General features: G+C 51.8%; 1 protein-coding gene across 9 annotated transcripts in view; it reads right to left on the reverse strand.

The window, feature by feature from the left end:
• The window catches only part of MSI2 (musashi RNA binding protein 2), a 390,499-nt gene that overhangs the window by 73,724 nt on the left and 303,109 nt on the right, over window positions 1–13,666 (reverse strand). For all 9 annotated transcript variants that reach the window (XR_008294422.1, XM_053212757.1, XM_053212758.1 and 6 more), the window contains one exon: window positions 5,261–5,343. Coding sequence is in view for 8 of the 9 variants with exons in the window: in XM_053212757.1 (XP_053068732.1) it covers window positions 5,261–5,343 (83 nt within the window). In the remaining variant the exon portion in view is untranslated. The remainder of the gene's footprint in view (window positions 1–5,260; window positions 5,344–13,666) is intronic.

A 13,666-nucleotide genomic window follows, 5' to 3' on the forward strand; every position in this document is an offset into this window, starting at 1 on the left:
ACAGGAGCAGACAAGTGGGGTATCTGCTTGGTCACAGGACAACCAGCGGTGGATATGGGATTCAGGCTCGGGTCCACGTGTTCTAAAGCCCTGAGTGCCTCTAAGTGACCCAGGAGGTCCTGTCTTGGGCACCAGGACATGTGCATGCTACTTGGAGGATCCAACCCATCACCCCAGAGGATGTGCCTCAAACATCTATGTTCCAAGACCCTTGTCAAGAGGAGGGGGATGCCAGCACCGGGGGTCTGGCGGGGGGTGGTCCCGGGCATGGACAGCTTCCTGTGGCAGGAGTGCAGGGGGGGAGACCTGGTGTCCGTGCACACAAAGAGAGTGTGGGGCGGTGCTGAGAGCGGCAGACTGGCCTGGGGATCCCACGCCAGGCTGGCTCATCCAGCTCCGTGCTCCAGGGGCCTCAGCCCTCACTCCGGGTCCCTTCCTTCTGACACACACTATCTCCTTAGCAGCGATCCTCGCCTGGGCCTTCTCAGACTTTAAATGTGCACACGCATCACTAGGGACTTGTCAAAATGCAGATTCTGATTCACTAGCTCTGGGGGTGGGGCCCGGTAGGTCTGTATTCCTACTGAGGTTACAAACTACTCGGCAAATTTCAAAAATCAGATCACCTTCAAGGAACAAGGAAGAGAACTATTTAAAGGAATCCTGTAGGAACCCTTGTACAAAGCAAATCACTCTTCCTCATTTTCACCAGTCTAACCAACCCAGATTTTTCAATTAATGAGGTTTTGCCTATGTTGGCAGGGGGAAGGACACAGGGCTGGAGCCAGAGGACAACACTGGTTCAAATGCTAGCCCCGCAGCTTAGAACCACAGGCTATTTCGGTGGGGGATGGGGGGTGGGGGGGCGGTGCGCCTGGGTGGCTTAGTCGGTTAAGTGTCCGACTTTGGCTCAGGTCATGATCTCAGGGTTCGTGGGTTTGAGCCCCGCATCTGGCTCTGTGCTGACAGCTTGGAGCCTGGAGCCTGCTTTGGATTCTGGGCCTCTCTCTCTCTCTCACTCCCTCCCCTGTTAGCGCTCTGTATCTCTGTCAAAAATGAATAAAAACATTTAAAAAAATAAAAAAAAAAAGAACCATGGGTTATTGGAAGTCCCTTCACTACCCTGAGCTCTATCTAGTGTCCGCTCTGTAAAACGGGACGGTGACCAAGTGTGCGTAAAACGCTGTTACAGTGCCCAGCAGATGCCAATGTGCTGCTGTTGAATCAGGTGTCAGAAGAGGAGCCCTTGCATCCCTCATACTGGACCCCACGTTCTCACCCAGCGAGGCCCTCTTGACCCCTCTGGGGTGGGGATTGAGCCGGCCCTCCAGGGATGCCTGGAGCAGGTCTCTGTCAACCCCTGCCTCCTTCCCCATGGCTGAGGCGCTCGCCAGGAGGCCTCTGGGAGGCTGTGCTGGTTGGTGACCAATCGAACAAGTGTCCCTGCTGCTGGGGGGGCTGCTTCAATCAGGGGCACGTGGCGGGAGGCGTTGCTAGCTGTACCCACGCTGGGGCTCGGCGGAGTGGCCAGAGAGGAAGCCCTCTCCGGAGGGTCACCAGGTGGCTCCGCAGGTGCATGCGTGTGTTTATTGATAAAGAGCCATGTTTGCGCTTCGCTCTGATCCGTGCCAAGAGGGGGAAGGGGCTGAGTCTTGGCTTTCCTAGGCTGGGCCTTGAGCTCAGGTGGCGGCCAGCTGCCCCCCACCCCCTGCACCCTCCCCGCCCCACACCATCCTGCCACCAGACCCGTGGCTCACCTGCCTCTGGGGCACTGGGGGAAGAGGCGTGGAAATCTGTCATGGTCGACAGGGACCTCTCATGCCCAAGCCTGGTCCTTCACCCCAGCCAGGAATCTGGCCCTGGGTGAGCCCATCATCTTCGCCCTTCTCTTCGGAGAACATGGGAGTCCCGTGGGCTATGACCCGGCTGACTGGGAGGGGTGGTCAGGGGTCTTGGAAGGCTGTAGCCCAGCTAGAGGGCCTTTAAAGTCCCGGTACGCCTGGAAGGGGTACTAGCCTACTAGGTACAAATGTGAGCTTTGGACTTTAGCTCTTTGGGCTTGAACTCTGGTGCTGCCACTTGCTGGGTGTTTGGCCCTGGGAAAATCGCTCACCTTCTCTCTTTGCCTCACTGCTCACTTGCAGTAAAATGGGGATAATAATCAGTACCTACAGCAGAATGCATGTGAGAGAAGAGGTGCCTAAAGCAAGCTCTCAGCAGAGTGTGTATGTAGGTAGCACTAAAAAATGTTGGCTGTTTGCGGGATCTCAGTGCAGGAGGGTCGTGCCCTGCCACCACCACCATGGAGGTGACCTCCTTAAGGGAGGGTCTCTACGGGAATGGGGGCAAGTTCCCGTGATCCCAGCTTCCCGATGGCTGGCTCTCAGATGCCGGGGAAGGGCCCTCATTTTTTAAAAATGCCCAAGAGACTCGCCAACCAAATCAGATGGGAAATGGCTTTGGGAATTATGCCGTGCCTCCCTGTCACATGGTCCCTCTTGTAATCCTTTCTTCATTCCACAGTTACCGACACAGGGCCCACTGAGGGCCAGCCATAGGGGTACTGGGTTAAGAAGGAGCAGATGGGGACTCAAGTCCTATCTCTGTGACTCATCCGCGGTGAGACCTTTCTTATCTGTGAACATGAGAAAATGGGAGCTCCAGGTACACTCTGGGGTGGCGTGGCAACCTGTCCCTGCAGAATTCACAGAGATGGCCAGGGTTCCAGGAGCTGGGTCTTTACAGCGTCACACACAGTCCGGCTGACAAAACACTCCTGTGGACCTTCTAACAACCGTCTGCGTCTCTGCTTGGCAGTCTGAGCTCTCAGGGTCTTTCCAGTCCGTCATCTGAATTCTGCCCATAGCACGGTTTACATTCATTTCCTTTTCCGTGGGCCTCAGGAGTAGAAACCGGTATCACGGAATCCAGAGCAATTCAGGATTCAGGCTTCTTCAGAGAAGGACGGCTTGCTGGAGAGGTCCTTTCAGCGACTAGCACGTGGCTGGTTGCAAGAGCTCAAGTTTATCAAGCCCGAGCCTGTGAGGCGCTGTGCTCAGACCCCCCCTGGGCCCGGCGACCCCACCAGGCGGTCACCACAGGCCCCGTTGCCGTGGAGCTCGGCGAGGCCTCCTGATCTATCAAAGCCTCCTCCAGCACCTCAAAATCCCCCCTGAGAGCCGGTGACTGGTGTGGAGCAGGGCTGGGCAACTGCAGGGACACCTCCAAGCCTGTGTGTGACCCTCACCGCTCTGCACCCACCCCCTCCTCTTATCTACTTCCGTTTTTGCTCATCCCCGTAAAGAACGAGTACGAGCCCCAGATTCAAGAGAAAACAGAAACCCTCACAGGATGAACACAACTCCCTGTACCTACCACAGTCAGCCTCTAGCTGGGTGGAAAAGAGATGCGAAACGACTGGGGACAAGGGCCACAAACATCTCCTGCTTCAAGCCAGGCCAGGGGTTATCTTGCTGGGACTGAAACTCTACCTTCTGACCATCCCCCTGTGTCATCTGGGACTTTGTCCTCACACCCCCAAGCTCAAAACAACTATCTGTGTAGTTCATCTGGCAGCACATAGCACAGTCTCTCGCCAGTCTACACTGGGCCTTCCCGATGAGCTGTTAAATCCTGGCAGGATGGGAAGGTGCCTGCCAGTGCTCTCGGATGCCTCTTTTGCTCTCCGCTGCCCAAGCGGCCCTCGGCGGAGCCTGTCAACAGTGAGCCTGGCTAGGAGAAACAAGGCCTCTGGGTACCAGAGTTAGGTTTCCTTTTAAGCCCTGTCTCTATAGTTTTAAAAACAGCAAGTAGCAACCTACCAAAAGAGAGAGGTACCAACTGGAAGGCGCCGAGTTTGCGGGGAGGGGGTACAGAGAACGTCTATGAAGGGTCCTGTGTTATTCCTACACACTTATCTCCCCAGTACCATTTTAATGCCTGAGCTGACACCTCCAACCTACAGTATGCAAAAAAATCCAGTGTTTTCATTTCAGATGCATATGATGGCTAGGAACAATATGAACAATATTATTTTAGTGCCCTGGGAAAAAATTAGCAAGTCAAATATTGAATCAGGCCTGTAGCACCACATGCTAAGCAGACTGCTTTGATCTTATCCCCACTAAAAGCTCTATTATTGAATTTAAAGTCAGCGAACACATATCAGACCAATATACAATGCATATCTGAATGCATGTTTCAGAAGCAAGGAATGTTTTGACTAAAGGAAGAAAATATCAAAGTCACAGCTGCAAGTGAAACAAATTTGCCCTCCCTCTTCTCTTGGGGCTGGAGGCTTTGCTGGCCAACCAAAATATTTTGGCTCCAAAGGTCCTGCTGATGGCTCCAGAAACACCTGCTGAGCTCCCAGATTTCTGGAACCAACAACAAGGGGGGTTCGCACCCACCTACTCGATTTGAAGGAATTTGAGACTTGGAGCCAGCCAATGTGCACATTCAGTACATGGTATGGCACCCTCTGGTGGCCATTCCTCTTGGAGGCCTATCTGGCTCCCCAAACTCAGCCATGGTCGTCACCTCCTCCCTGCTGAGGGTGCCTTCCCAGGAAAAGAAGCTTTAAAGGGCCAAATGGAGGTATGGAAGAAGGCACTCGTGAGGGTTAAACCAGCCACGATCAGAAAGGGAGAATGTTAATTGCCCAGCAGGGCCCAAAGAGAGAACAAATTTGGGTGGTAAACTTCCTACCCAGGATACGCCCCCTCAAAAAGCCAAGCCAAACAGCCAACACATATCCTAAGCCACGAGTTGGCAAATTAGAACGTACAGGCCAAATGTGGTCCCCCACCCACCCACCGCGGGCTTTTGTACAGCCCAAGAGTCGAGAATGGTTTTGTACTTTTAAATGGTAAAAATATAATCACAAAACTAAATATTTTGTGACACGTGAGAACTGCATGAGATTTTAGTGTCGGTGTCCATAAACAAAACTTTACTGATACACAGGCTTATTCATGCGGTACTGTCTGCACACGCTTTTGCGTTTCAACAGTGGAGCTGAGAGGCTGTGGCAGTCAGCCGCGTGGCCTGCAAAGCTGAAAATATTTATCCCTCGGCCCTTCGCTGAAAGTTCGCCAACTCTTGCCGTTCCCAGGGCTGAGCCGTCAGAGTCTTAGAAGGTGCCCGCCCTGCCCACCCTCCAGCATGATGACGTGGGCTACAGGAGTGTGCAAGACAAAGGTGTGTACGTGGGGGAAAGGGGGGCATCACATGCATGGTAGCCTCACCCCTGCAAACTTACCATTTTATTATTGATTTCATGGAAATGGATCTCACAGACTTTCTCCACAACATCTTCATTCTCAAACGTGACAAAGCCAAACCCTAAAGGAAAAAGGAAAAACAAAAACACAAAAACAGAGGGGGTGGTGAGTTCAGTTCTGGCTGGCTACATGTTTTCCTTTGATGTCCTGCAGCAGTGACAGGCTCCTGATCTGAGGGTAGGGGGCCGGATCCCTGGGAAGGGCCTCCAGGTTGAGGAAATGACTTCTCATTTGTAGCGAGCACCCTTCTGACAGTGAGGAAAAGTTAATGATTTCACCCCCCCCCCCGCCCCCCGTGCGGCGGGCGCTGTGTGGTTTACATTTGCCCAGAAGCAAACAAGAAATTTACTCGTCTGTTATTTACAAGGGTCAGAGCCCCTGTGGCTCTGTGCGTGTGGAGGCGGGTGGGTGGGCTACCCAGAGCGGGGGCGGGGATCACTGCGGGGCCACGCTTGCCCTTTCCGTTCTGGAATGGCCAGCCCTTGGGTCGGCCTCCAGACGGAGGTGGTTATTTGTCCTTTTCTTCCTGAATTACTTCCTCTAATACCTCATCAGGACATCCTGAGGCCTGGAAGAAACTATTAAAAGTTTCAGGCCTCTGTTCTGCGCAGGCATCCTTTTTCTACCGCTGCTTCCAAAGCGCTGCGGATCTGGGGCAGTTTAAGACTGTTTGATGCCTGCTGTCAGCCCGTCAGCTATCCACTGTATTTACTCGGCTGGAGACCGGCTTTGCTAGACAAGCTGTACTGAAGAATTTTGGCAGGCGACCGCTGCTCAGCATCCTGAGTCGCTCTCGACTGCCCCTCCCGCCCTTCCAGCACGCTGCCCCATCTGTGACCCCACTCGGAAAGCACTGCTTTAACACATGGACCCACTCACAGGACGGCGCCCTGCCTCAGATGAAACGCGGCTATAGTGTGAGCACTAACACCGGGGGGAATGCATGCAACAGGTGCAGACATCCTAATGCGGGGTGCGGGGGGTCGCAGCAGACCTGACCTTGCACGTATGAACTTATGTGTCATCCTGGGAAGCCCCTTCCCCACTCTGCGCCTTGAGCTTTGCGCACCTGCAGATTAAGGTGGTGACACTGACCACCCCTCAGGTCACAGGCCCCACGCCCATCAGGATTTGCAAGGCTCTCTGCTATGGACTGAAGGTTGTGCCCGTCCCCCCCCCCCCACCCCGCAATTCATGTGTTGAAATCCTAACCCAAGGTGACGGTGTTAGGAGGCAGGGCCTCTGGGAGGCACGTAGGTCATGAGGGTGGAGGCCTCACGAATGGGATTAGTGCCCCCATAAACAATGTGAGAGACCCTGCTTTATCTGTCTGCTTTCTGCTGTGTGAGGACAGTGAAAAGACAGCCGTTCTATACCGGGAAGGGGGACTTCACCAAAACCCTGCTCATGCTGGCTCCCTGATCTCGGACCTCCAGCCTCCAGAATGGTGAGAAATACATTTCTGTTGTTTATAAGCCTCCCAGGCTATTGTACTTTGCAATAGCAGCTCAAATTGGCCAAGACACTGCCATCCCCAAAGATAGGAGCCTGGCCAAACACAAACCTGGACCCACCAACCAGGAACATGGAAATCAAAATGGCTACTTTTATATCAGGACTGTGTTTCCTTTTCAAGCTTGTGTGTTGACTTTGGGTCCTGGAAACCCAGGGTGGAGAGGGAATCTCTCCGGTCCTTTCTATGTCTCTCCTCTCCGGCTCCACCACCACATTCTCTAAGAAACAGCAGAGGACAGGCAGATGAAACACTGATCTCCTACATCATTGCTGTAGGATCTAGAAAATTCCTAGGGAGAGGAATGGAAACAGCCACTGTCTACTCTGAAACAATTTCCAGCAAAACAGGGAGCTGGGACTACCACACAAATGGCAGTCACAGTCTTCATTAGGATATATATTTTATTACTATGCACCGAATACCAGGCCAGTGTTTCCACAGCACACATCCCAGCCTGTTGTAGACACAAATGGCTGAGGGTCAGATGTACCATCAGGGGGACATAAGTATGTGCTACAGAGGCTCAAAGTTGGCACGTTTTCCCCAGCATCATCTTGGAGAGGCTGGGTCCTCAGGCACAATGACGTTTTGTTGGAAATGAGGCCCAACAAAAAAACCTTTCACCACGTGTACAACCCTGAGCCCCAAACCAGGTCCCCGTAGAGACAGGGACAACGCCGTTCTCTGGGTTCCCTCATTTGGGCGTCTCCTCCTCTCTGGCCCCTGGGGTCCATCTGTCGTTCACAGAGCAGGACGAGAGCCACGCCCAGAGGCAGCCTTCACGTAATTTCTCTTCAGGCTTTGGTGTGTTGGCTCCCTATGCCCCCTTCAAAGGAGTGTGAAAACCATCAGGTAAGCCTATCACCCAGGCAGGGACCCCTTCAGCACACGAGGGACCTGCATCATTTTGGTTAACCCCCTCTCTCCTGCCCACCTTCCTATACCCAGATGCTAGGGGCCCCTCAAGAAGGGTAAGATGCAGTGCCCTTCAAAAGGTGCTCAGGGGAGGGAAGGGTACACGGCAGATGATGGGGGAATCTGCTAGCGGGGCTTCAAGAACGATGACGGGGCTGGGGCTTCACTCACTCTGGGTCCCCGGGATGCACAGAGCCCCTCACACGCAGAGAGTGCTGAGGGGCTGGTGGCTGGATGAACGAACCATTTCTGCATCACTGCCTCCCTTCGAGACGGACTCAGCCCTTCCTTCTGCATTTGCAGGCTCCCACCTGTGCTCCATGGTTGAGTATGCAGAGGTCAGCAAGGCAACGTCCTTCTTCTACAGCAATTTGCTCCCTAAGTGACACAAGTCTGAGGTTCCCACTCAAGGAGAACGTCTCTGCCGAACGGATCTCGCCCCTCCCTCATGACCCTTGCTTGTAGCCTGCGGGTCACCTCGACATTCATGTGTCTTTGAAGGTCACCTCTCTAGCCTGTATCTAAATCCCGCCAACACGTGAATGCCTACGCAAGCCAGGACGGGCTGGTACTCAGGGGAAACCTCCCTGCAAATGAGGATGAATGTAATGGTTTGAACAGTGACTCCCAGAAGATGAGTCCCCGTCTTAACCCCTGGAACCTATGAATGGGACCTTGTTTGGAAGAAAGGATTTTGCAAACATACTAAGTTAAGGATCTCAAGAATGAGGGCGGGCCCTAACCCAGTGACAGGTGTTCTTAGGAGAGAAAGGAGGGGGGGAATTTGAGACCTAGAAGGCAGAGAGGGGAGAAACCCATGTGAAGACGGAGGCAGACACTGGAGTGATGCAGTCTAGTCAAGGAACACCTGAGCCACCAGAAGCTGCAAGTGACAAGGGAAGTGTCCCTGAGAGCCTTCAGAGGGAGTGTGGCCCTGCTGACACCTCCTATGTGGACATCCGGCCTCCAGAACTGTGAGAGCACAAGTTTCTGTCCTGTAAGCCACCCAGTTTTTGGAAATTTCTAACAGCAGCCTCAAGAAGCTAGTACAGCCAGGTTACAGGTCTCGCCGCCCCCACACAGGTGGGTCACACGTGACCTCCCCCTGCCGGGCCAAACATGTGCTCTGGATAGAAGGTAACAGAGTGTGGACAAATGAACCGAACCCATCAGTGCCACTGGGAAATAACACGAAGCCAATGCCAGTCAAGGGCACCGCTCCACAAGCCAGAGGACAGCCTGGTTTGCAGCCAGCCTGCTGCTGAGCACAGGTACTTGATCCTGGAACAGTGCCCAGGGTAAGTCAAGTCACCGTTGGGGTGATGATGGTGAGATGACCACCACTGAAGCTGCTTTTCTGCTGCAACCCATGGCTTCCTGGTCCGCTGTGCAAACCACGGTCTGAACTCCAGGCCCAGTATCATTCGGGGCTCCCTGTATCGCCAGTTTCCCACTCTGTGCCACCACTCAGAGCCGGGGAGAGGTGTGACAGAGGTAGGAGACAGGAATTAAAATGCAGACTGCATCAGGAAGGGTGGGGGCAGGACTCGCTGCATCATTTCAAATTCTGACTCTGATATTCTCCCTGCTGGTCCCTTCCCTAACCCCACAGGACTCAAAACTCGAGTATCACAAAAATGATTTTCCTGATCAAAGGAGAGAGTCTGGATTTCAAGCCTATGTACCTTGGATGCATAACAATTCAGTGATGTCAAGACTCATTTGCAGTATTTTAAAGATCTATATCGTTTCGACAACCTTGTTTGGCCCGGATAGAGAAAACAAAGTTGATTGTGTCTAAAATATTTATTTATTCCATTTGAGAAAGCAGAGAAACCAGGAAACACTTAATTATCAATAAATGTTATTCCTTAACATATAATCATTTTTTTTTTCTCAGAGGTGCATTACCATTTACAATGAATTAGTAACTCAGTGGAGAACAGCCCCCAAATAAATTAAACAGAGTGAAAAGACAGCAGGGTTAGAAATTTGGGAAGGATCGGGTGGTGGGTGGGAAAAATCCTTTTTTTGACATCCAAGACTTTTGCTTTCTTGAAATTAAATTTTTTATTGGGTAAAAATGTACATAATATATAATTCACCATTGTAACCATTTTTTAAGTGTATGCTACAGTGGCCGTAAGTATATCCATGATGTTGTGCAACTGTCACAACTATCCATTTCCAGAACTTTTTTTTTTTTTAACCATCCTGAGCTGAGACTCTGTACCCAGCAAGCAATAGCTCCCCATTTGTCCCTCCCCCAGTCCCTGGCAACCTCATTCTCCTCTAGGTACCTCTGTAAGTAGAATCATACAGTATTTGTCCTTTTGTGTCTGGTTTATTTCACTCAGCATAATATTTTCAAGGCATCATAGTCTTTTGAACAGTCTGCCAGATGTACAGATCCTACCTGAAACTCAGGAAGTCTGATTCTTCCTGAGAAGGGGCAGGAAGGACTGATTACTTTCCTCCCATTTTTTTCCAAAAGAGAGCCCCGCAGAGAATCAGAAATGGTACCTCATGAAAGCCTACCAGGTAGAGGCATAACAGCCAGGTAAAGGAAACACGGAATTATCCTTGCTCAAAAAAAGGAAGGACCAAATAATGAGCTGTGTATTCCTGGAGAGTCCCTTCACCTCTCTGGGCTTCTAAAAGAAGCAGACAGATGCATGGGGTGGGGTGGGGGGAGGGCACAGGGCATCTTACTCTGGTCCCAGCCAAGGCAAGGACTTTGATCCATGGTGAGTCTACGAGGGCTCACACTCCATCAGGGCCCTCTGGGGGGTGTCCCTGTGATCCCCCCTGCTCGGTTTCCCATCTCCCTTGATCCTAAGGGGAGGCACCACCCTGAAGCCAGAGAAGTCTGTAGGTATTTAAAGTCACTCAAGCTGCCATTCAGAACAAAGAGGAACCGTAGGGATTGACAACCGTGTGGGGGACAGTGTCGAAGGGTCAAAATTTGGGGGACAGCAGGCTAGTTCACCAAAGGGACCCTCTCACCTGTCATCAGCAAAATGACACCTGCCCAGCCTCTCACGAAGCACCCCCATATCTGAGGGCCCCCAGGAGTCAGCAAAACTGGCACGAAGAAAAGGTCGGGAGGATGAAACTCCAAACAAAAAGGGTTTAAAATGGACATAAATAGGGTAGGAGCTGACAGGGCGCATTTGAAAATGAAATTCTCCAGCATTCTCCTGAATGAAGCTATTATTGGAAAGTAACAAGTAAAGCTCTATTTAAGAGATAAGCATTTAACAGTCAAACCTTTTTTCCCCCTCTCATTCAAATGAACAAAACTGAATATTCATTTGAATAATACAAAGCTATAGAACACACACACACACACACACACACACAGAAAGAGAGAATAGAAATCTGAAAACGAGATACCTCACAATGAAAATGACCTGCTACAGATGGGGGTACTGGGGAACATCTGACAGTTAACCTACAAAGAATTCCTTTTTAGGTCAGGGAGGGAAAGATGGGACTGGCCTCCTCCTCGCCCCCAAAATAATTTTCTTCTCTTATCATATAGGTCAATGAACACTAATAGGCAATCGTGTGGTGCCTAATGCATCTTCAGCGAAAATCAATGCAAGTCTTGAGTTAACACACTTGGTTAATGGGGAAAAAAATGAGGGAGGAAAAAAAAAACCCAGACTGTCAAATTTATTCAGAATATCCCATGAGGAATTTGAGGTATGTGTACGCAAGTATATTTATAACTCACGCAACCTCCCCCTCTCGCTAATAACCCAGTGTTGGAGGAAGTGGCAGGACCCGTGGGCTGCTTTCAGTATAAATACAAGTCTCTTGGGTTTGGGCGTGGGGAGCACATTCTGGTTTCAAAATGCTTCTCATACATCATCCTACCTGGTCTCCATGGCAACCCCGCGAGAGGTGGGGCACGCTCTGCCATCGTCATTTTGCTCAACTGCTTGGCATTGTTTTAAATGACCCATCCCTGGTGACACGTGGCTACTAAGCCAGAGCAGGACGTCAGGGACTTCCTTGGGTCAGTAAGTGTTCAAGAGGGATTTGGTGGCCCTAGGGCTCAAGAGGGCAAGAGCCTAGGCTACGAGGCATGGTGCTTCACATGCTCTGTGGGTCAACCACCACTTAGCTGTGTGTCAGTTAGCGACCTGTCATCTCGGGCTGTGCTCCCCATCCCCAGCTCAGAACATTTCTGGGTCACCAGAAGAGCATGGGCTACAGCAGGTTTGGCGAATCAGTTTCATCTGCCTCCAGGGGTTTTCCCGGAACCCTGGATGGAGAAAGTCTGAGCCCCCCTCCCCACGCATCCATCGGGCAAGAGGAGCAGAGATGAGCTGCCGTGGCAGGGTGGGTGGCTTCACGTGCCCTGGCTTCACCCTGGAAACATAGAACTCGGAAGATGGATCTGTTCCGAGAGAAAAACAAGCTGCCTTTCCAAGAGAAGCGCCTTGTTTCCGACTGCCACCCTGGGACACTGGCTGCAATGTTACCCGGATGTTAGAGAAATCCACTCGGAGTTGTCATTAGAGTTTCCTGAGCGTTTCAGACATGAGGTATTTGGCAAAAGGTGGGGTGACAGTACCAGCTGCGTCCGCTCTCACACCCGAGCGGTAATCTGGACTTTTGTAACATAAGAATGTCATTTCCCACCAAGCCAGGGATGGGACTCGTTCAATTATTAACGTCTGGTATCCCAAAGGTGGTTACTTATTTCCAGCCCCTACTCTTCATGATAATTTGAGAAAGAGAAAGCTTGCCTGAGTTTATTGGGTGGCCGTTAACTCAGTCCTCACAGCTCCCTCCTGTGAGACAGGAACGTTCCTACTTTACAGATGAAGGACTTCCTCGTATGAAGGCGGGCCGCTCTACATCAGGAGTCTGACCTTGTCCCGCAACCTGGCTCTTAGGAGCCTGTCCTGTCACACTTCCCTGCAAGAACGCCTACCCAATGGGCAACGGCACCTCATCCTAACAAACCCAGCAGAAGGAGCGTAAGGGGGGAGGCGGGGAAGATGCGCTCGTCCATTCCAGCTACCTGCCTGCTTCCTCTGCTGCCTGAGCCGGCTGCAGCCGTCAACAGAAAGGCAGGGAAGGGAAAACTGAGGTTTTTCAGATGCACACGACGAAGATGACTCTTATACAGACAACTCGGCGCGCTCCTAAGCCAGTGTAGGATGGACACAGGGTGAGTGACTTCTCTGAACGTTTCCAGCCCCTGCCCACAGACCTGCCTGAAACAGGGTTTGGTTGTCAGGCTGGAGACTTCGTGCAGCAAACTGCCTCCCTAATGAGTCAGCCGCCCTGGAGGGATAAACACTCCCTTCTCTGGACTGATTAAGAACAAAGAACAGGGGCAGGCACACTGACCCGTGATGAAGGCAGGATGCAGCCTCGGGGCTGGTCAGAACAAAGACTTTCAGGGCCAAAAGGCCACCGGAGGCAGATGGCTGAATTCAAGAGGTCTGCTGACGTCCCTCTCACCTGCCCCGTACCCTTCTTCCTCCACACAAGCCAACAGGCTGCCCCTCTGGGGCCCTTTCTAAGCTGGCCTTTCCTTTCCGCTTTGGCCCCTTCAGGGTGGCACCACAGCCCTTCCGCTGTGGCATCATTCGTGCACCTGCTTCCTCGTTTACACCAGTAGTTTGGCAGCTGGTTGCTGTAAACTATAATAAAATGCCTTTCCAAAAAATGAAGGAATGTGACCAGACACGCCAGACATCATGATATTAAAGCCGTGTCAATTAATTTCTCCCCCTGCTTGATAAACGAGCCCCATTCCATCTCTTAATAATGAGGAGAGAAACAAGAAAAGTTGACACTTAGTTTAATTTATTTTCTCAACTTGCCTGGTCATATTTCTTTCTGCCTTGCAGAGCCTGGCTGGGGCTGTGGGGAATTACAAGTGGCTCGAGCGCGGGCGAGGCATAGATCGGTGAGAATCGACACGGGC

The sequence above is a fragment of the Acinonyx jubatus genome, chromosome E1 (assembly GCF_027475565.1).
Source record: "Acinonyx jubatus isolate Ajub_Pintada_27869175 chromosome E1, VMU_Ajub_asm_v1.0, whole genome shotgun sequence".
Taxonomy (NCBI): Eukaryota; Metazoa; Chordata; class Mammalia; order Carnivora; family Felidae; genus Acinonyx; species Acinonyx jubatus.